Raw genomic sequence first — 24,609 nt, forward strand, 5'->3', positions numbered from 1 at the left:
TCCATTAGAAGAGGATTAATGAAAGTCCAGCCCTCTTACCACAGTGTCCATTCTTTTCCCAAGTGAAACGTTGTAATCACTTACTGATATTTATTCAGACAACCACTTATCTAATCCTGGCACTTCTCCAGAGTAATTTAAAAACAAAATGTGGTGTAGGGGTGAGAGTAAGAGTCATTCTAAATTTAAAATTAAAGCTTCAAATCTCTAAAATTGGCCGTACCAAACCAAAAATAAAAACCCCACTCTTTTCTATGCCATTGACCTATTTTGTGTAGGGAAAGTTATATTAAAATATGTATTTAATACAGATGTTAAAAGTTTTTCATAATTATTCATTTAATGAGTAGTGAAGGAGGAATTTATACACAGTATGAAACAAAGGAGACACGATAAAGAGCAAAGAGAAAACAGAGAAAGAGAAGAAAGAAGGAAAGGAAACAAGGAGATGGGGGAAAGGGGAAGGGAAGAAGAAACAAGAGATGGAGTAAAATTAAAGGTATACATTTCCGAAAAGTTATTTTGCGTAGCTATATTAAGATATTAAACATGAGATGAATTAAAATTTCCAAAACTTGAATTCACTTTACTTTAGAGAAGAAGGTGGTCTTGTTTGACGAGGTGAGTATCTTAACTAATCACATCACCACCACCAACAATACTAGTAAACATCATGATTGAATGGTTTTCATTCTTTAGGCCTCGTGATGCACGGGTGACTTAAATAATTTCTACTCATTGCAAATTCATTAGACATAGACCTTAGACCTCTTACCCTCTATGTTGCAGACAAAAAAAATTCCAGCCATTTAGAATGCTATTCAATAACCAATTCTTCTTGAAGAATATTTTATGTGAGTTATCAATAAATGTAAAAGTCCTTTAATTAGATATGGAATTGATTCGAATATGCTTTCCCTTCCAGTGTGATGTTGCTCATTACCGAGCCACCAATAGTTTACAAACAGATATTGATCGTCCCAGCCCTACATGGGTCTGATAATACCTGGGGGTCTACAACTACCAGAGAGTTGATCTGGCCATCAGCAGCCACCTCAGTTTTCCCCCGTGTGCCATAAGACCACCATTTAGTTTGATATTCATGTCGTAAAAATGGTTGAGATGTGCTGCTGTAACAATTAAGTTGGTCTTCTCTTATTATTCTCAAGTTCACAGAGGAAAATAACACAGCTAGTGAATGTGACAATTTTTCATCTACTGTTAAACTTAGTGATCCTGTAAAAATACAAAAACCTAAATTATTTATATATGATAGATATTTCATGACATCTCAATGTTCCTTTTCATGGTTCTTGCTCATTGTTCTTTTAGCTCTTTTTCTCCTTCTACCTTTCAACTCCTTCAGTCCTTTCCGGTAATAGTTCTTATACAGAGGTCAAAACAGACACAGCCTTACATTCCAAGACAGCAGTTCCTAAATTCTGTATGTTTACATTCCCAGTGCTTGATTTCAAATAATTCAGTTTGCCCACCCCCTCCCAAAGTGCTGCCTGGCATTTGGAGAGAATGCTTTTTGGACAAAAATCCCATTATTTAACATGGTAAGACATAAATGAATACATTTTTAGAAAGTTCTTCCTAAATTCCTAAACATTTGAGCTCTCTGCTGATATTCTTGAAAGACAGAGACACATATCAGATTCCCTAACTAGGACTTCAGACATGGAAGAGAAAGCATGAAGACACTGAGAGACCTGGGAGAAGAAAATTTCAGAGCGGACAGAATATTGGACCTATGACTGGTAAGTCTTATAACTCAACCATCTCCTTGGAGGAATGAGTAAACAAAAAGCCTCAGAGGATGTGCCAAAGATCCTTGAACTTGGAATAAGAATCCTTGCCATTCCCTGTGTGTCTTTGGGAAAGGGATTCCATTCTCAGAGGTTGTAATACCCTCTATTAAACAAAAAAAATGTTTTGGTACAGTCATCTCTGAGCTAACGTCAAACTTCAGTGTTCTATGACACAGAATTTAAATAATGTTTGCTTACTTTTCATTTTAATTCTCATTGCTTCGTTATGTTTGCTTCATCGGCAGAAATCCAATCACTGCCACTGAAGTGGACTTCATGTATCTATTTGCTACAAATAAGAGTGTAAAGAGTATTTTTCTTGAAATTATAGAAGGTGCTCTGGGGTATTTCTCAGCAAAGACTGGCAGTCACTAAACTTTAGGTCTACATTATAAGCAAAAAAAAAGTTGATGTAAATATCAAAGAGCAGTCTTGAGCAGAATCTACTCAGAGCACACATGAAGAATCAGGCACCCAAGATAGATAGAACGCACAATCTTAGGATGAAAATCAGATCTCTGCCCAGAGATGGAAACAACATTCTCTAAACTCATCTGGCTCACTATGGAATGGTAGATTCTAAACGTTGTGGAAATTCCATCGATTTTAGGCTAAAAAATTATTTATATTGTACATTAGAACCAAAGAGCCCCATTGAGCACACAATGAAGAAAGCAATGCTAGACTTACCTACATTTTCCATTGTGCAAACCTTCTTCTGGCTACAGCTAAGTGCATCTAACCAAGACAAACACATCTGTGTTAAATGGGTTTCCGTTAAAAACCTCTCTATATTAAAGCCTCATCTCCTTCTCTCTCTCATATCATTGCCAATACACTTCAGAAGTTCATTTTAAAAGGCCCTGTGTTTTTCATGTCCCTAGTTATCCTGGTAATCTTAGGAGAACTAAAATCCCATCTTTCACTCGGGAAGAGCAGCAGTGGGGTGCTGGAGCATAGTCAAAATAACTGAAAAAGCGGGGATGGATAAAACACAAGAGCAAGGGAGAGAAAAAGGAAATAGAAAAGGGTTAGGGATGTAGGGATGGTTAGGAATAGAAGAGGGAGGGATACACATCAGACAAGACAAAAGAAGGCATAGAAAAAAAAGAGGGAGAAAAAAAGCTAAAATTGAGGGAAAGAAGAGCCCACAAAAGGCAGATATGGCATGAATTTCCTAACACTGCTCTAGAGGGGAGAAAATCAGCTGATGTTGAAAACAAATATATTATAAACCATGTGATATTTATTTTATTCATTCAATTTATATCATTTCAGTGACAATTGTATGTCTAAAACTAAGCTGAAAAGCAAATGCATGTGGCTCCTTTTAATTCACTGGGTGGGGAAGGAGGAAGGTCAAGTCCTGATAGATGGTTATTCAGTTTCCTTCCAAGAAGCTTTCTTCATATTAGGACATGATTGCCTGTTTTCTTCAGTTTCTGAAGTTAAGCGGAAATGAGTCTGAAGTGACCTTATGATATCCAGCCCCTCACGACGCACTAGAGGCAATGGCTATTATTTTATCTCAAGGATGCGTATGGTCCTTGAAACATTTTCTGTATGTTTTATTAAAGGTCTTATGTTAGAGTTAGAGGACATTAATCACCTTTATAGTCTCACCTCGACAAAAGAAAATTCTGTGTTAAGTGCAATGTCAAGAGATAGGGCCACTCCTGGAAGAGAAATAGGGGAGAAAAGCAGATTTCACTGCCCCGTCTCTACAGTTAAGAGTCAATTACAATAGTACCTCATGGTATCTAGTACCTTCCAAAGCTATAGTTGCTTTGCATCGGTTATCTCGTATTCTCTTAAAATTATCCCTCTGAGGTAGTAATTAGGTTAGAATATCCTAATTTAAGACATTGGGAAAGAGGGTTTCAAGAAATTAACTTGTCCAACCTGGCATAAGTAAATGCACGTATAACTAAAGCTTAATGAGAGTTACAATCTCAAAGCATCTTTTTAATGAGAATGTAACATTTCTAAACTCACTATTTCTTTCCTAACCAGAATCCATTTCTAAAACATATTCACCATTTCTATATCAGAAAAGGCCAAAAGTTCCAATCCTGGTCTGAATCATTCTCTCCGTGACACAGACATCTGTGTGAGAAGACACATTTCTAACAGAATGAAAAACTGGATTGAGAGATCCTAGGAGATCGGGACACAATTGTGGAGTCTGAAAGTTGATTCCAACTTCCGCTTCCAGTATGGGTTTTATTGAGGGAAAATAAGACAGACGCCTGTATTTAAGGATAATAAACAATGTCATCTTTCACCCACGTGGAAATGCAATATAAAAAAAATAAGATGCCTTTGAAAGTTCCGTAATGAGCTGTTTCTCCTTTTCTTTTCCAAGGTGTAGAAGCATTAGATTTTCTGAAACATTATGTCAACTCCCAGACTTATCTATACACACTAAAACCACACCCATACTAAAACATTCTTAAATGAGCTTATGTATAATCACATTTTCATTTTTGTAATACAAAGTATTCTTAGGGTTAGATAATGAAGTATAAGCAAACTCCAATATAGAAATGTAGAAAGATAGAAAGACTGAGGACTTAATATAGAATGAGTTTAGTCAAGTGGAAAAAAGTGTGGAAAAGAGAAAAGATAAAAATTAATTTCTGTGCTTCAAAAAATACTGGTTAATTACAAGTACTCAAATGATGAAATAAACTAAGCTAAATTAAAATATTATGAAAATACAAAATAATGAGTAGCATATATTAATTTCCAAAAGAATAACTCTCAAGAAAGTCCTTTTCTTTTGCATTAAAATCTTTGAAAATGAAATATATTTGGTCATCAGACAATTTAAATATAGTGAAAAATATGGGATTTAAAACTGCCCTGGTTGTTCCCATTAGATTATATCATTAAGAGAACAGAAAATGTAGAAGCCATCGAAGTTCACCAAAGCCTCAAAACCACATTGTTTTTTACATTGAATCCACCATTCTGGGATAATTTTAGCAAAATTTTATGGAGAAAAAGAAAAGGAGTTGGTCTCCTCCAAAAACTGATGTGTACTCTTTTGTCTACTAGCCATGCTAATGGAATTCAGCTAAGAAAATTAATTATATAGACTCAAACCAATTTTTAAAAAAAGAGTAATGATAATGCCAATACTGGCTTGATTGAATAAAAAATTTGTAAGCCCCAAAATCACCTGTAAAAAGATCAATCAGATATTGAAATAACATTTGAAATAGAATCAAAATAATACTTGACATGTTGATGTCTTTGAAGTAGTCGTGTCTTTGTAGAGTGTCTGAGGAGAGACTATAGTGAGAAGTTATTGGTGTAGCTGAAGATAAGCATTTCTTTTGGGATGACTGACATAGTAGGAAACAGACAACTGCATGGTCTTCAGTGGAATGCAGGGTTTGCTGAAAGCTGATGTGTGACTACTGAATTCCCTGTCTTATTCCCACTCCATTCAAAACAGTCCATTGTTCAGAACCCTTATGTTTTTCAAAAATGATGAAATCTTCAAAATCTCGCTGTCAGCTTTCCAAATCCCAGAATGCCCCACGATTGCTGACATAGGGGTGACCTGTTATTTTCAGGCAGACAATATTCAAATCCAAAGGTGACGATAAAGTCCTATATCTTTTCTTCAACCTCTAGCAGGAGCTATGGTTTCTTTAGAAGGTGTTTACCTTCCTGGGGACAAGCACCTCCCCAGAGCTTTCTGTAGGGCCCCTGTGACATCTTTGTTTCTGAGACTGTAAATGAGCGGGTTGAGCAAGGGAGTGAGGATAGTGTAGAAGGCAGACACAGCCTTGTCCTGCTCAGGAGTATGGTAAGAGTGAGGCAGCACATAGGTGTACATGGCAGCCCCGTAAAAGAGGCTGACAACCACCATGTGGGAGGAGCAAGTGGCCACTGCCTTTCACCTCCCCTCTGCTTCACTCATCCTATAAACAGTCAGGAGAATCCTTGTGTAAGAGGCCGAGATGACAGAGAAAGGAATGAGGAGCATCATGATGCAGCAGACATACATGGCTGTCTCATAGGCTGATGTGTCCACACAGGAGAGCTTCAGAAGGGCAGGTACCTCACAGAAGAAGTGATTGATTTCCCGGGAAGCACAGAAAGGGAACTGCATGGTGACTGGCGTGAGCAAGAAGCCATCTATGGACCCTCCCAGCCAAGCTGCCACCACAATCAATAAGCAGATCTTGCGGCTCATCAGGACAGGATAGCGCAGAGGGTTGCAGATGGCGACATAGCGGTCATAGGACATGAGTCCTAAAAGGAAGAACTCAGCCCCTGCTAAGGTCAAGTAGAGGAAATGCTGGGCAGTGCATCCTGCAAAGGAAATGGCCCTCTGGCCCACCATCTGGTCAACCAGCATCTTGGGCACAATGGTGGAAATGTACAGAATGTCCATGATGGAAAGCTGGCTGAGCAGAAAGTACATTGGAGTGTGGAGGTGGGAATCCATGTGGATGAGAATGATCATGATGGTGTTGCTGGCTATGGAGATGACAAAGACCAGGAAGATGAGGACAAAAAGAAGCCAGGGAAAGCGGGTGTTGCTGAACAGGCCCAGGAGGACGAAGTCGGCATACATAGAATAATTGCCCCACTCCATAACTCTGTAGGTTATGCAAAAGAAAGATGGATATGACAGGTAAAGCAGGGCACAAAAGATAAGTATTGGGTTTGCTTAAAACATGACGCAACCACAGACAAATCAAGACATATTAATCACATCCCATTGTGTAATGTCCCACTTTTTCTAATACTTTCTGGGGTTGATTCCAGTTATCTGTTGCTTGAAGAAATTAGTTTTTACCTTTAGGTCCTAAGTAGACCCACCTTCAATCATGAAGCTCAAACTTTTTAATTTCCTGGAAGAACACTCATAGCAGGATTATATTATGTCACATCATACCATCATTTACTTAAGAATGATATTCTCGATTTACTGTTACTTCTTAACTTGGAGGTCACAGTGAAACAATTTTACGTCCATTGGCTCAAGAATATTTATTTATTTATGTACTTGCTTATTTATTTATTTATGCTCAAGCACAGTCTTACATTGAGGTAGATATGCATAAAATAGATAAAAATAAGGGTTCAAGATGGCAGTGTAGAGATATTCTAAACTCATCTCCTCCCTAGGACACAATAAATACACAGTGACATGTGAAATAAGTTCCTTTTATAGGGACCTAAAAACTGGATGAACAGAGGCTTCAGAACGAAGAGTAAAAGGATACCATCAAGACAGGTAGGAGAAACAGAGATATGGTAACACCAAAGGGGGGAAAAACATCCAGCAGTGGCAATCAACACTTGTGAAAGATCACAAAGGTGAGGTTATTATCCTTGAAGACTGAGGAATTTCAGCTCCACATCAGGTACTGCAATGCTTAGATCCTGCGTAGGACAGACAAGCCCCCAAAACACTTAATTTTAAAAACTAATAGGGGAATACATCCAGGAAAATTATAGAAGTAGAGGGAATGGAAAGCCTGCTCTCAAAGGATTTACATGCAGACTTGCCCCCAAAACCACTGCAAAAGCACCAGATTGAAAAATGCATGGACATTACTAATCTTGAAGCTTGTACCAGAGAGGCAGGAATCATCTGGGACATTCCTGGGGGATTGAAACATTGGTGAGAGACAATTGTGGGATCTCGGGCTACATTGTTAATACTAGTCCTTGCAGGTGCCACTTTAGAAATTTCCACCTAACATTTTATCACCAGTGAGCATGCTCTACTGAGAGCCCCATACACCCCTAAGCCTCAGCTGGACCTCACAGGCAGCTGAGCAATAACGTCACGCACCAGCACTCTGTAGTTGCCATGGACAGACCCTGCAGCTATGCTGGGGGGTAGCCCTGCCCACTAGTGCACTGCAGTGGTAACTGCTGCCTTATCCCAAAAGCCCACGTAGAGGACACTCCTTGAGTGCTGGGCTCTGATGGCTGCGTAGGGTTGCTCTTCTGAGCCCTACAGAACATTTGCTACATAAGCCACTGTTTTTGGCGCTGATAGAGGTACCTGATTTATTTAGTACATAGAAACAAATACAGAGAATTAGGTAACAAAAGGAGATATAAAATTTTTTTTCCATAACCTCAGAAAGAGAACCCAATAAAACAGGGATAAGCATTCTACCTGATAAAGAATTAAAAGTACTGGTCATAAAAATGCTCACCAAACTCAGAAGGATGGATGAACACAATGTGGACTTCAGCAAACAGATAGAAAATACCAAAAATAATAAATAAAAATCAGAAATAGGAAGATATCACAATTGATACTACAGAAATATAAAGGATCACAAGAGACAATTATAAATAATTATATGCCAGCAAACTGGAAAACCTAGAAGAAATGGAAATATTATTAGAAATATACAACCGACCATGACTGAATTTAGAGGCAATAGAAAAAAAAAATCTGACCAGATCAATTATTAATAAGATGATTGAATTCATCAATGACAATCTCCAAACAAAGAAAAGCCCAGGATCAGATGATTTTGCTAATGAATTTTTCACAAATAAAATCAAAGAATAGTTAATAACTATCCTTCTCAAAATCTTCCAAAAACTTGAGGAGGAGTGAAAGTTTCCAACACATTTTGCAAAGCTATCATTAGCTTAATACCAAAATCAGACAAAGACAACACACACACAAAAAGGAAATTGCAGGCCAATATTCTTAATGAACATAGATGCAAAAATCCTCAACAAAATACTAGCAAATTAAATCCAACAATATATTAAAAGGTGCATACACCAGAAACAAGTGAGATTTATTTGGGGGATCCAAGCATGATGCAGTATTCGCAAATCAATTAATGTGATACATTACATTAACAAAATGGAGGATCAAAATCTTATGATTATGCATAAGAAAAACATTTGACAAAATTCAATAGTAAGATGAATAAGAAAAAGATTTGACAAAATTCAATATTCATTTATGATAAAGTCTCAGCAAAGCAGGCATGGAGGGAATTTACCTCAATGTAATTAAGATCATATATGAGAAACCCACAGCTAATATTATTATCAATGGTGAAAAGCTGAAGTATTTTCCTTTAAGATCAAAACAAGACAAGGATGCTCTCTCTCACCACTTTTATTCAACATATTACTAGCTGCAGCAATTAGGCAAGAAAAATAAATAAATTCAAATTGGAAAGGAGAAAGTAAAACTGTCACTATCTGAAGATAATGTGATACTGTATATTAAAAAAAAAACTAAAGATTTTATCAAAAATTTGTTAAAACCGATACATAAATTTAGTAAAGTCACAGTATACAAAATCACTGTACAGAAATCTTTGGCAATTCTACACACTAGTAACAAATTAAAAAGATAAATTAAGAAACAATCTCATTTGCAATCACAATAAAAAATAAAATACATAGTATTAAGCTTAACCAAGGACGTAAATAACTTGTACACTAAAAACTTCAGGACATTAATGAAAGAAATTGAAAAGGATTCCAAAAAAACAAAATACCATGTGGGCATGGATTAGAAGAATTAATATTGCTAAAATGTTCATACTACCCAAAGCAATATGCAGATTTAATGCAATCGCCATCAAAATACCAAGGCATATTTTATAAAAGTAGAACAAATAATTTAAAAAATTGTATGGAACACAACATACCCCAAATAACCAAAACAATCTTGAGAAAGAACAAAGCTGTAGGTAGCATGCATTCATATTTCAGACTACACTACAAATCTATAATAATCAAAACAGTATGGTGCTGCCACAAAAGCCCACATATAAATCAATGGAACAGAACTGAGAGCCCAGAAACACACACACACACACACACACACACACATATAGACAATTAATATATGACAAAATAGCAAAGAACACACAACAGAGAAATGTCTCTTCAATAGATGGTGCTGAGAAAGGTGGACAGTCACATACAAACGAATGAAACTAGACCACTATTCTACATCATATACAAAAATTAAGTCAAAATGGATTAAAGACTTGAATATAAGACCCAAAACAATAAAATTCCTAGAAGAAAATGTAGGCAATAACTTTATTGACTTTAGTTTTAGTGATGTTGTGTGGCTCTGACTCCAAAGGCAAGGAAAACAATAGCAAAAATAAACAAATAGGACTATATGAAACGAAAAAGTTTCTACGCAGTGAAGGAAATCATTTCCAGAATGAAAAGTCAACCTATTTGAATGGGAGAGGATGTTTGCAAATGATGTATCCAATAAGGGGTTAATATCCAGAATATATAAAGAACTCATACAACTCAGGGACAAACAGCAATAATCAACACACCAATTTTAAAAAGGCGCATAGGATCTGAAGAGATATTTTTATTCCGAAGACATACAGATGTGCAAAAGTTACATAAACAGGTCCAAAACATCACTAATTATCAGAAAAATGCAAGTCAAAACCACAATGGGATATTACCTCACACCTGTTAGAATGACTGTTATTGAAGAAAGAGTAACAAATGTTAGAGCGGATGTGGAGAAAAGAGAATCCTTGTACACTGTTGGTAGAACTGTAAACTGGTGCAGCTAATATAGAAAAGAATATGGAGATCACCCCCCCAATTAAGAATAGAACTACCACATGACCCATCTATTTCACTTTGGATATTTATCTGAAGATCACCAAAAACCAGTATTTTGGAAAAGTATATACACCCCTATGTTTGTTGTAGCATTATTTACATTAGCCAAGGTATGGAAACAACTGAAGGATCCATCGATGAATGAAGGGATGAAGAAGACCTTTCTATATACAGTGGAATACTACTCAACCATAAAAAATAAGGAAACCTTGCCATTTGTGACAAGGAGGGACCTTGAGGGTATTATGCAAAGCGAAATAAGTCAGACCGAGGGAGAAAACACCATACGATTTCACTTATATATGGAATCTTAAAAATCACAATGAACAAATAAAGCAGAACAGAAACAAACTCAATGATATAGCAAATAGATTAGTGGTTAGTAGAGGGGAAGGAGGTTGTGGGAGGGTAAAATGGGCAAAGGGTCTCCACTGGATGGTAATCGATTTGTGGCAATGATTACTCTGTAGTGTATACAGATGTTGAACTATAATGCTATACACCTGAAACTTACATATATATATATGTGTGTGTGTGTATATATATATATATATATTTTTTTTTTTCAGAAGGCTAAAAACAGAAGGTGTATAACTGCATAGGGATGGAGTGGTATGTTAGTGGTGGGAATCCCCACCATATACTTCTCTCCCACACTAGGCTCTAGTTCTCACAATTAGAATTCAGATTGAAAACCACTGATCCAGATCATACAGTTTGGCTGTGAGATGATAATAACCTTAACTGATTTTACCTGACAACATTATCCTTGACACACTTGTCCATTGTAAAATCTGAGTGTTTAGCTTACATTTTGTTAGGTGTTGGATATTTGAAAATGATAGTTCCATGTCAAATTAAAACCACAAGAGCTCTGAACTCTGAGAAATAATCTGTAAATTATTAGAAGAAAGGCAGTACAGGGAAAATTTTCAGAGTCAAGTGGTGTGTATTTTCCTTATTTTAGCCAGAAATCAGTGATTAATAACATACAACTCATATGATTAGTTAAATGAAAGCAATAACTAATATATAAATTTTTAATAGAAAAAAGAGTGAAAAGGCTGATTTACATAATACTAGGGGGTATTGTCTCCCCAAAGAGGGGGTTTTCTGTTTAAACTTGATGTTTAATTATCCATAGATAGTTATTTTACTTAAGCAATATTTTATCACACTTATGAACTGATAGGTTATTTAGACAAACAGTTTCTATTGGTACCATATAGATCTGCACTATACAGTACAGCACCACAAACCACGTGAGGCTGTTGAGGACCTGAAACGTGACTTTTCTGAATGGAGATGTTCCGTAAGTACAAATTATATCAAGAATCAAAGACTTCTTAGTACGAAAGAAGATAAGCAACATATCACATTAAAATGTCTATATTGACTACATTCTGAAATGCTAATACTTTGGATATCTTTGTTAAATAACATAGATTAAATTAGTTTTACTTTTTCCTTTTTACATTTTTTAATGTGGCTACTAGAAAATTTTAAATTACCTCTGTGGCTCCCAACAGACTTCTAGTGGAGAGCACTGGTCTAAGAGCTTCGCTTTCCCAGAATATGATGGCTGCAAATATCTCCATCCAAGCAAGCCCACAGAATTGAATAGAACCCATATTAGAAAAAATCAAGCAAAAAATTCAGGTGTAACAGTAAATTAGAAAGTAGTGGAGAGGCTGTGGAGAAAGGGGAACCCTCCTACACTGCTGGTGGGAATGCAGTTTGGTGCAGCCACTATGGAAAACAGTGTGGAGATTCCTCAAAAGACTAGGAATAGACTTACCAGATGACCCAGGAATCCCACTCCTGGGCTTGTATCCAGAAGGAAATCTACTTCAGGATGACACCTGCACTCCAATGTTCATAGCAGCACTGTTTACAATAGCCAAAACATGGAAACATCCTAAATGTCCATCAATAGGTGACTGGATAAAGAAGAGGTGGTATATTTGTACAATGGAATACTACTCAGCCATAAAAACTGACAACATAACGCCATTTGCAGCAACATGGATGCTCCTAGAGAATGTCATTCTAAGTGAAGTAAGCCAGAAAGAGAAAGAAAAATACCATATGAGATCACTCATATGTGGAATCTAAAGACTCTTGGACAGAGAATACAGACTTGTGGTTACCAGGGGGGTAGAGGGTGGGAAGGGATAGACTGGGATTTCAAAATTGTAGAATAGATAAACAAGATTACACTGTATAGCACAGGGAAATATACACAAAATGTTATGATAAATCACAGAGAAAAAAATGTGACAATGAGTGTGTATATGTCCATGAATGACTGAAAAATTGTGCTGAACACTGGAATTTGACACAGCATTGTAAAATGATTATAAATCAATAAAAAATGTTAAAAAAAAAGAAAGTAGTAAGAACACACTAATAACAGAGGGCTTGGTGCTTAGTGATTCATAAATATGATTTAATTTGCTTTCCCCAATATCCCTATGAAACACTGCTTTATCCATTCTACAGATGAAAAGCAATGAGATTTAAAGAGATTAAGAGATTTTCTTGGAAGCATATGACAAATCGGAGGCAGTATGCTGTTTTCCAGTAATTCAAAGTAGATATCAATTCATTCATTTCATAAGTATTTCCTGAGTCACACCGTGTGAGTTATGGTTTGAATTTATGCCACAGACCATCTGCATATTTCATCAAAAGTAAGTTATGACTGATAGATTCATAACTATGAAAAGTACATTCTCAGCCAGGCTTTTCTTGATGAGACCCATATTATATTCTTACAGACTTTTCAGCTTTTAACTCTTGAGATATTACAAGCTATACACCAGAGCTTTATTAGCTGTTTTCCTGATGTGTGTCCTTCTTCGGTTTCTCTTCCCCCCCCCCATTGTGCTAAACCACGGGGGAAATGGAAGGCAAGCCTTCAGCAGCAATTCACATGAAGGATAAAGAGAATGCCCACTCAACCCTGCCAATCAGAAGTTTGGTAAGAACGAGTTCCTTAGAGAACTCAGTTCATTATTTCACTGTAAATTCAGATGGTGCCTGGTTAGTAGAGACCAAGCACAGTGATTGCTGCTGGTCCCTGGAAATGTTAAAGCCCACGAGGGACAGATGGGCCCCCAAATCTCTCTTTCATGGCAAAGGTATCCCCAGCCCTGACCATGATTATTTAAAGCATTGAAACTCACTAATGGGTCCCTAGAGATTCCCACAGCACTCTTCACAAAGGGAGAGATTTCAGCATCTCCATAATTCCTCAAATTTTAAAAACATTTTTGTCCCTCTCTGTTCGTATTGACTCATGGCCTGCATTTAAAAAACTACAAAGCAGATAACTACACAAGAATATTAGAAAATAAGAAAAAAAAAACCAACGGAAACACTTGATGCTCTCATATAATAACTATTAATAATACTTCTATGCTTATGCATAATTTTTTTATCTTAGCATACTTTCAATTATATATATTATATAACATATATAATAATATATTAATACTATTATTAAAATAGTATATTAAATTAATGCTATTATATAATAGTATTTTATACTATCAAGTATGCCTTTTTATGTAAAGTACAGTTTTTACACAGAATATTGAATAATGTAATATGTAACCATTTATTCCTCAGTTGGTTGACACTCACATTGTTTCTAAGTTTGCTTACAATGTGCAATACTGTGAGATTAGTTTTGTGGAAGTGGGTCTTGGAAAATAGATTTATTAGGCTTTTGAAGTCCATGGCCAAATTGTTACAAAGCTAGTGATTAGTGATACTCAAAGAATGACATTGGAGCACATTTGTGGCATGATAATCCGGTACCAGTATCTAAACTTGCTTTAATGTGAATTTCTTTGATACTGAAAAAAAATATACATGTTATTATATGTATATTTTGTCTTTCTATTGCTTATTTTAGGAATTTCATTCTTCATGACCCTTGCCCTTTTCTATACTGGAGATTTCTCAAAAACCAATATTACTCTATAGGTAAGGACCTTTTTTTCTGTGTCTAATATTTATTGCAAGTATTTTACCTAAATGATTACCTGCAATTATAACTTTATTTAATTTTTAGGTCAAAATGTTTTAAATAGTTACTTAATTAAGACATTTATTTTGTCCCTTTGAAATCTGGGTTTGGACGTTATTCCTCATACAGGTAGGTCTGTGATTCATATGATATTCTATTTTAATCCAGTTATCAAAATATTTCAAATGTGTAATATTTGAATTAAAAATAGAATCTATTTCACTCTTTCTTGAAAAATTTAGGACTATAGATTCCTCTAAAAGGAAAAACATAATAAATTTGTCCTTTCAGTTCATGCCAGTGAACTTCAATTTCTACTTATTCAAATAAGCAAAAGAGTTCAAATGCAAATGAAGACTAGGATTACCTCGCTGAATTTCCCCTCTTCTCTCTCTGCTGATGTGGGAAACACATCGTCATAAATGAAACCGATTTTCACTCATGTTGCATATGTAAATGTTGGCATAAAATGTGAATACTTAAAAAACTAATGGGTTTTAGTTTAGCCTTAAGCAACATTGCAATGGTAGTGACAATTAAATTCTGGGATCTCACCCTGTGCTTTCTTACTCTTCTCTCTCTAGTAATAGCAGATTCAACAGAATGTAGCTAGGTTTCTTCCTTCCTTCCTTCCTTCCTTCCTTCCTTCCTTCCTTCCTTCCTTCCTTCCTTCCTTTCTTTCTTTCTTTCTTTCTTTCTTTCTTTCTTTCTTTCTTTCTTTCTCTCTCTCTCTCTCTCTCTTTCTTTCTTTCTTTCTTTCTTTCTTTCTTTCTTTCTCTCTCTCTTTCTTTCTTTCTTTCTTTCTTTCTTTCTTTTTCTTTCTTTCTTTCTTTTTCTTTCTTTTCTTTCTTTGTATGTTTCTTTTCTTTCTTTCTTTCTTTCTTTCTTTCTTTCTTTCTTTCTTTCTTTCTTTCTTTCTTTCTCTCTCTTTTCTTTTCTTTCTTTCTTTCTTTTTCCTTTTTCACATTGTCATTCTCCTGTTAAACTGCTTCCTGTCAAACACTGGAACAATTCTAAGTGACCATTTAATTCAGATTTTGCTAAAAGTTTAAAACAGGCAGGAGATCATGACATTGGCATAAATGGGAACTCACCTGAGCAAACAGAAATAAAAATAAAAGTTGACCCTCAGTATAAGCCATTTAATCCTATGTATAGTCTAGTCCATTATGATTCTCCCTTACCATGTTTTTATGTAAAACCTCACTTCTAATTGTGGAATAAAAACAGCTTTTTCTAAAGTAAAATCATTTGGGCATCTTTAGAAGGGTAGAGAAATTTTGACAGAAACAAAGGATCATTCTTTATTCTGAAAGCAGACTAATAACATGATCATCCCATCAGCTCAATCTCAAGAAGAATTAAACTGAAGTCTTCTCTTGTCTATTCCCACCCTTGAAATCTGTTTTCCTTGACATTTGGTGAGTAGTATTATGTACACTAAAAAATATTTGGAAACATAAACCTGTTTTCACGTTCTATTTTCATCATGTATGAGATTCTGGATGCCTGGCAAGCCACTCAAATTTTCTACCCTATCCAATAATTTCCAAGTATAAAATAAGAAAGTGTGGTCAGTTATTTTAGGGCAGAATTTGTAGGATTTTCTTAACTAAATTATTTTTAAAGATATTCATCAGTTACCTGAGGAGATGGGCTGGTGGAAACAAATTAGATAAACTCTTGCCCTTATAAATACCTCAAAATTATAAAAGTGAATATACTTTTTCAAGAAAGTAAGCTTTGTTGAAACCTTACATTAAAACAAGCTTGCATAGAATTTTCCTGAGCAGAAAAATCACCTGTATTCTAATGTACACAACAGAGAATTGAGTCTATCTTATAGACTGAAAGAAGAAATCAGATCAAAAAATATAAAATTTATATGAGTCATACTGATTCATAAGTACCTATAATTAGAAAACTAAGGTATTTCAACTTTGAGATTTCCTAGTATGTCCCTAGTTTGAACCAGCTTCCCAGTAAGTCCAGAATCAGATACTATTTCAAACGCCACATAATTAACTGATAAAAAGTCCTCAAAGTTACTTACCTCACACTGTAGCCTCCTCAGAATCTGATGGTCTCAACTGAAGATCAATTATCTACTGTCTGGAGAAAAATCTTACAGAATTAAAGTAGTAAATGGAATTGCTCAGCAATTTTTAAATAAGTATGGGTAACTAAGAGGGAAGAATCAGATCTTTCAAACTGAAAGCTGGTATTCTGAATGGAAGGAAAACAAAGAAGGGGAAAGAAAAGCAAAGAGCGTGTGAAGTCATAAGTGGCTATAGTTTCAAAGAATATAATGGTGAATTGGCTTGAACATAGAATTACATCTTGTTGGCCGAAGGTATGGACCAGTCTCAACCAATGTAAGATACTTTCAAACAGGCAAGGATAGGTGAATAGATTGAAAACCTAGAGATGGTCAAGCAGTCCTTAAATGCCTAATAAAGATGGTACAAGGAAAGTTGGCACCAGCTACATGATGTAGGCTACTACAAGCAAAGAGTTCAAGCAATTTAAATAAGAGAGCTTGCATTATCAAGGTAGACTAGTACTCCCATTTGGAAGAATAATTGATATCAGAATATCAATCCCTGGGGCACTTTGTCCCTAACCTACAATTACACATAATCTTCCAGTTTTCAAAGAATTATAGTAGTTAAGGTGTCACCCAAAAAGTCAGGCATCAGGCTGTGGAACTCTACATTCAAATTAATTACTTTTTCCCCCTACTTTTTTCATGGCATGATTTTGGATCACTTACCCCCTTTTTACACTTCTAATCTTTATGCATTCCACTCTCAAAAGTTAATGAAAAAATCCAACCCTCCTAGGGGTGCATTGTCTTGCTAAAGGCAGTACATTTTATGCCTACCCTGTCACTAAAGTATTCACTTGGTATGTGACCATCTGATCTTTCATATAACGTGTAGTTAGTTATAAGAAAATGTTCATCACTGAAAAACATTCAAAATATACAGAACAACAACTAAGACAATAAGAAAATACAATTTTTGAGTTATTTCAAGAGTAATGTACTCTTTCCCCTTTTTTTCTAATAATCTCACAAGTGCCCCCATTCTACTCTTTGGGAAAAAAAAAATCTTTGGCCAAGGAACTCTGCTGTGTTGTTATCTCCCTCTGCATTATCTGTTGAGTCTTTATCATGCAATTTACATTTAACACTTCCTGCTACGTACATAAATGAAATTCGGATTTCAGGTTTTCTGATCCTGAAGTTCTGAAGTTCATGTAATACAGGGAGCCTTATTCATGTTTACACAGTTAGATACAAACATAAATATTCTCTTTGGGTAAAAAAAGAAATCCATTCAAATTACAAATTGAAAAAGCTAATAAATGCCTAAATGAATTTCATAAAAAACAGTAACATAATATTATGATTTAACTGCTTGACACACAACTTTAACCATTTTTCAACAATTTTGGACTGCATATTCTGTGGTTGCACTTTATAAGACAATGACATTTTCTGTGAAGAAAAGAGAAAAATAATTCAATTATTCTAGTATTGTTGGCTGAGAATTATTTTCTTATACTTTAGAAAAGTTTCTGTTCTTCCTACATTTTTAGGATTGTGGTCAACTTAAGATAACTGTTATGAAATTATTTTCATATAGGACCTCCCTGAACCTGAGTTTCCCAGAAATTTGATCTTAGAAAATAAACACTACATTGTACATTTTCCCCAAGAAATGTGATCCAGGAAGCCAAAGGGACAGAGAGAGAGAAGTAGAAGTTAAAGCAAGAAAAATGAATGGAATACTACTCAGCCATAAAAAGAATAAAATAATGCCATTTGCAACAACACAGATGGACCTAGAGATCGTCACTCTAAGTGAAGTAAGCCAGAAAGAGAAAGAAAATTACCATATGATATCACTCATATGTGGAATCTAAGAAAAAAAAAAAGAGGAAAAAAGGACACTATGAACTCATCTGCAAAACAGAAACAGACCCGCAGACATAGTAATCAATCTATGGTTACCAGAGAAACGGGGTGGGAAGGAATAAATTTGGGAGTTTGAGATTTACAAATGTTAGCCACTATATATAAAAATAGATTTTAAAGTTTCTGCTGTGTAGCACAGGGAACTATGTTCAATATCTTGTAATAACCTTTAATGAAAAAGAATATGGAAATGAATGGGGAGCAGCATCCATTACCAGCTACCAGGCCCCCTTTTCCTGTTTTCCTCCAGACGGTGCATGTATAAAATCAGAATTTATCTTTCCTGGTGACTCCTTCATCTTAAAGGGCGGGAGAAGATGTCTGGCAAAGATAAGAGCCCATCTGGCTGACCAGCATGAAAGCTCTTGTCTCATTAGAACCTTCTTTATAATAGTCATTGCACCTTTAGATTGTCTTTTGCAAGATTTTGTCATTTTTGTGGATATCTACATCTTCTGGGGCCACAGTTCTTAGACATAGATGAAGCAGATGGGCTGGAAAGTGGCGTGCTCAATTATTTGGAAGTTGAGGATCCCACTTTCTTAGCTAAGACTTGGGTCTCTCGGTGCCAAACTCAAACTAATACCAAAGCAGCATCCAGCGCTGGGTTGGGGGTCATGGGGTGTTTTACTGTGTACCTCATTTGTTGCACAGGTTGACCTAGTGTCACTCTAACTCATTCCATTACAAATGTACTGTCACAGGTAGTCTGAGAAATAAATGATGCACTCTAACAGCTTTTATGTGCTTTAGTCATGCCCATCAACTTTTGTGACTTTTGGTTTTGAGATTCCGTTAGAAATAGGCTTTACCTCATGTGTACATTTAACACATCAGCAGAAACCAGAGAGATGTCACTGTGAACTGGCCAATAGTAGGCCTGTGCATACCACCAGCAATTCTCACTGTGAAACTGGGGACTGAGGAAAGGACTGACTCCACAGACTCCAAAAAATTAAGACTGTGGACTGGGATATTCCAATCAGATGCAATACTGGGGACTAATCCACCAGTAATTTCTAATGTAGAGTCTGAGGACAGATCCAAGTTCTGAGGATTCCAATCAAATGGGCAAGTGCAGACTGAACCAAGGGCTAGGGGCTTGGGTTCTGTGTGGAAAATTCTGTCAGTTCAAGCTGACCTGGCCTGGGTTGAAAAGCCAATTAAATCAGTACCCTGACACAGTGAGTGTGGTGCTCAATACCAAGAGGAGTTTCCCATGATTCCCAGAACTGTCAAGACATTGGAGAACTCAAAGTGTTTGTGGGTACCAGTGCCTGTGTTGTCCTTGAAGCCATGAGAAGTATCCTTCAGATCCCATCACGCTCCATAATATTGGCAAAAAAATAAAATTCCACTGAGTAAATTTTACAGACCTTATAAGTTGACAAATAAAATATGATATATGTTAGCTTTTTTTATTGTAGTATACCCAACAGTCAAAAATAAACATACAAAAATTGAAAGTGATCAAGTTTTTCAAAGTCAACGCTGAGTGTGTCATGCATCCACACCAAGAAACAGAAAACTATGAGCACCAAGAAGTCTTCCTTTGCACACCTTCAGCCACCAACCTTCCCAAAGCACAGGGTAGTCTCGCTAGATCTGTACATTATATAAATACACCCTTTGTGACTTGCTTCTTTAGTTCAACATTATGTTTTTGAGACTAAGCAATGTTGCTCCCAGTGATGTTAGAACACCTACTTTTATTGTACTGACGATGTCACTCTTTATTTATTTGTTTTTGATTTCACCATCAGTGAGCTTTTGGGTCACTTCTGATTTTTTATTTGTTACTGCGTGACTTTTGGTAACCCTTATGCATATGTGTCTGTTAGGAATTCACTCAAGGTTGAACCTTCTAGAGCACAAATTATGAATATGTTCCACTTTAGTGGCTGCTGTCACATAAAATGTGGTGGAAATACAGATTGCTTGCTTGCTTTTTTGCTTGACTTTTGTTTTCATTATCTTGCCCCCACTGGAATGTAAACTTCTTGAGCGCAGGTGCTTTGTCTATTTTGTTCACAGCTATGATGAATGAGCAGATAAATGGATGGATAAATGAGGAAGCTGGATCTGAAAGACACAGCATTCTATCGATCACATTCCTTGAAATGTTACAGTCCAGGGCACTGATTAAAAATGTTACCCTAAAGAATTCCATTATATCCATGACCTCCACTGTTCTCATCAAATTGGAATTTATAATGAGTGTTTCATTTATAATGAGAGTAATAAAGGATGATGAATCTGACAAAGCGTTTAAATCATTACCTTTTAGACCGATGGACCAGTATGATTATGATCATTAATAATTTAATAAAGTTATCCCTTTGATCACTGAGTGAATACCTTATATAATCCAGTGGGATGTTGAACATGATTTGTCACATCCTTTCTGCCCTCAATTCCTTGGATTAGTGGGGATATGGATAAGAACTGTGAGCTAACTTCTATTACCAGGCTAACATATGCTTAATCTTGATGACTTTGTGATATATTCAAAAAATATATCAGCATCCTCCCAGCTGGTATCCCTGTATGTTTCTCCAACATCTTAGAAATGCTTTCGTGCATTCAGTCCTGTCATGTTGTCTTCTCTGGGCAATGTCCTTTACTCTCATCCAATTTTTACTAATCTGACAAGTAGTTCTTACTAATGTGTTGCAAACAAGCAGAAGTTAAATACTGTCTTTCTACATAAACTTTTAAAAATCACCTAATGATTTTAATGATTACAGTAGCTTTTTGAGTAAAACACGTTCAGTGAGTTTTCCTACCACTTGACAAATTAGAACGTGTAAGACAGCTATCCAACTGTCTTCCTAAATGGCTGGGTACGAGTATTACTCTAAAAATAGAAGAAACAATGATATTTCTCTCATTTTTAGATGGTAAGCTAGAGTTACATAGCAGTAACTTTCATCCCCAAAGTAATATCTTCTGTTCTGTACTCCTTAACATATTCATACCATTTAAAATTGCATGCAGTTTATTTTAGTCCCCAAAGGCAAAATTGCAGAGCAAGAAATTTTAACTTGTGTTTTTGGAAACCGCTGAGCATTTATTTTGAACACATGTGAGCAGGGAAGGAGGAAAGGAAGATGTAAGAAAGGAAAGAAGAGATGAGGGAAGGAAGACCAAGAGGATACATTTTTTTATATAGATCATTTTTTTTTTCTGCACAGTTGAATGTACCCTCCAATTTAATCTTTCATTGAGAGCATTTCCACACCGGCCACAGAGGCTCCCATTCACCACCTGCATGGGGAAGAGTCAAGCGTCAAAAGGCATCCCCTGACACTCCTTGTACACCCTTGCACCTGGCCAGTGCCCTCTTCATAGCTCCGGTCACATCCTTGTTCCTCAAACTGTAGATGAGTGGATTAAGCATGGGTGTGAGGATAGTGTAGAACACGGAGAAGACTTTGTCTTGCTCTGGCCTGTGGTAAGAGTGTGGCAGCATGTAGGTGTACATGGCAGCCCCATAGAACAGGGTCACCACTGTTATGTGAGATGAGCAGGTGGCAAACGCCTTCTTCCTCCCCTCCACTGAGCTCATGCGGTGGACTGTGGTCAGGATTTGGGCATAGGAGGCAATCACCAAAGAGAAAGGAATCAGAAGCATCAAAACACAGCACACATACATCACTGTCTCATAGACAGCTGTGTCTGCACAAGCCAACTTCAGGACGGCAGGTGCTTCACAGAAGAAATGGTTTATCTCCCAGGAGTTGCAGAAAGGGAAACTCATGGTGATGGGGGTCAGAAGGAAGCCATCCAGAGAGCCCCCAAACCAGGAACCTACTATAATCATCCAACAAACACGGCGGCTCATGAGGACGGGATAGCGGAGGGGGTTGCAGATGGCTACGTAGCGGTCATAGGCCATGAGGCCCAGCAGGAAGAACTCAGCTCCCACAAGGGTGAGATAGAGGAAGTGCTGAGCTGTGCATCCCACGAAGGAGATGGTCCTTTGACCCAGCAGGTAGTCAACCAGCATCTTGGGCACGATGGTAGAGATGTACATCATGTCAATGAGGGAGAGGTGGCTAAGTAGGAAGTACATGGGGGTGTGGAGGCACAAGTCGGTGCGGATCAGGAATATCATGACCCCATTGGCCATCAAAGCAGTGAAAAAGATGAGAGAGATGATGGCAAAAAGAAGGCCTGATGTGTCTTGTCTGTTGAACAACCCCATGAAGATAAAATCTGTAGAGGATGTGTTGTATCCTTCCATGGATCCCATGATGGCGCTGTTGTGACCTAGAACCTTCCAAATAAAACCATGATATTTGCAGGAAATTAACATAGCATACAGACTGATTGTTAGGAAGTAAATTTCTAAGTTGGAAGAAAGCGTTTAAAATATTTTTTGCAGAAAGAGAGTCACAGACACAGAAAACAAACAGAATGGAGGAAGGAGGGATAAATTGAGAGTTGGGGATTGGCAGATACAAACTACTGTGTACGGAATAAATTTAAAAAAAAACAAGGTCCCTCAGGGATCTGTAGCCAATGGCTTATAGTAACCTGCAATGAAAAAGAATGTATAAACTAATACAATATTGTAAATCAAGTATATGTCAATAAAAAGTTAAATAACATAGTTTCACATTACTTTGTTACTCATTCTTAGCAACAAACTATTCTAAAATATTTTTCAATAAAATTGATTATTTTAAATCAAAAGTTCTTTATAATCATTGAACAAGATGATGTCAGCAATACTATTGTACCACAGTGATACATATAACAACCCTCAATGCTATACAGGAGTTAAATATACCCTGGTCTGCTGTATGTGTGTGTGTCTGTGTCTGTGTGTGTGAACGTACCACCTTGGATGCTTTTAAATTGGTATCCTTATTCAGTGCATGTTTATTATCATCATCATCACCACCATCTTTGAAACATCTCAGTACTGGCTGTTAATAGTGAATGTTGGCCATTTACACAAATATGAGTGCCTTACCATTTGGGTTGCGAATCACTATGTTATGAGTGTTCTGTTGGTGCCATTTTGTTTATGTCGCAGGCAAAATTGAATGGAGGAAATCAAGTGGGGAATGGAAATTACTCTTGCAAACCCAGATGTGAAGGGGTCACCCAGTACAAGAGGCATTCACTGTTTTAGAATTATTTTTGTTGATTTTTTAAAAAAGAAATTTCCATTGTAGGATGTTGGGTAATTAGCATTAGTTTTTAGCATCAGCAATTAGGATTCCGAGGGAATAGCACAAGAACATATGCACTGAACTATAACCCACTGATTAGTTTTGGAAACTGGAATTTTTTCATAGTTATCTGTAATTCAGAAAAACTCATTGACTCTGTTTTATATAATTTCAGGTGATGATAAAGGAAAAATTCACAACAAATTGTTTGAAAGTCAAGGATGATTTTTCATATGTTTAAAGTTAAATATGCCAAGATGAGAAATATTTTACCAACATGGTTGGAAGTTAAATTGATCCAACTAGTCCATGTTCCTCTAAATATACTACAAGTATGAGCATTTGAGTCAACTGTACAGAAAAAAATATTATCAAGAGTAATTATAATGATACTGTGAAGAGTTTACTTTGTGCCAAGTGTTTTGTATCTGTTGACTCTCAATTCACTATGTGCTCTCACTCAAATTAGTTATCAAATAAAATGTGCTGACAACATGAGTCATTAAATGTGAATAATTAAATTTTTAACTATGCGTACTCATTAATGTGAGCCGTGAAAATTAGTCATAATCAAGAGTATACCACATTAACTGTTATAATATGGACTGCTGAATTTCAAGAGACTTAACTCTATTTTTCATGTTTATCTTTTTAATTTTTTTTGTTTTGCTAATTTCATAATCTTTGTTGCCAGGTCTCAAAAATTGCCTGACACCACGTACCATTTTATCATCCTTCAGAACCTGCCTCATTTTTCTATTACTGTTAAAATATGCTTCTAAAGGAAAAAACTTCTGTCCAATTTATGGAATAGCTTAAATATTAGTAATATTTTAACTGCTCCCACACCTTCCGCATTTTGGGTCTACCTTTTTTGCGTGTACCAAGTCCTACTCACAGAGGAAAATTATGTATTGCTTTACAAAGTCAAGTAGCTTTCTTTGCTCTCCATCCACATTCATTCCT

At 36.3% G+C, this 24,609-nt stretch overlaps 2 protein-coding genes across 2 annotated transcripts; both read right to left on the reverse strand.

Annotated features, from left to right (window-relative positions):
* Positions 1-5,487: 5,487 nt before the first annotated feature.
* On the reverse strand, positions 5,488-6,404 carry LOC102527389 (olfactory receptor 2T7-like). The gene is given in 2 exon segments (XM_006219974.3): positions 5,488-6,348; positions 6,351-6,404. Coding segments are annotated over 2 exon segments (915 nt in total).
* A 15,345-nt stretch (positions 6,405-21,749) lies between these two features.
* On the reverse strand, positions 21,750-22,715 carry LOC140689130 (olfactory receptor 2T1-like). Its single transcript, XM_072949386.1, has one exon. The coding sequence runs from the start codon at positions 22,713-22,715 to the stop codon at positions 21,750-21,752; it is 966 nt and encodes a 321-aa protein (XP_072805487.1).
* Between the last annotated feature and the right edge of the window lie 1,894 nt (positions 22,716-24,609).

The sequence above is a fragment of the Vicugna pacos genome, chromosome 25 (genome assembly GCF_048564905.1).
Source record: "Vicugna pacos chromosome 25, VicPac4, whole genome shotgun sequence".
In the NCBI taxonomy this organism is placed as follows: Eukaryota; Metazoa; Chordata; class Mammalia; order Artiodactyla; family Camelidae; genus Vicugna; species Vicugna pacos.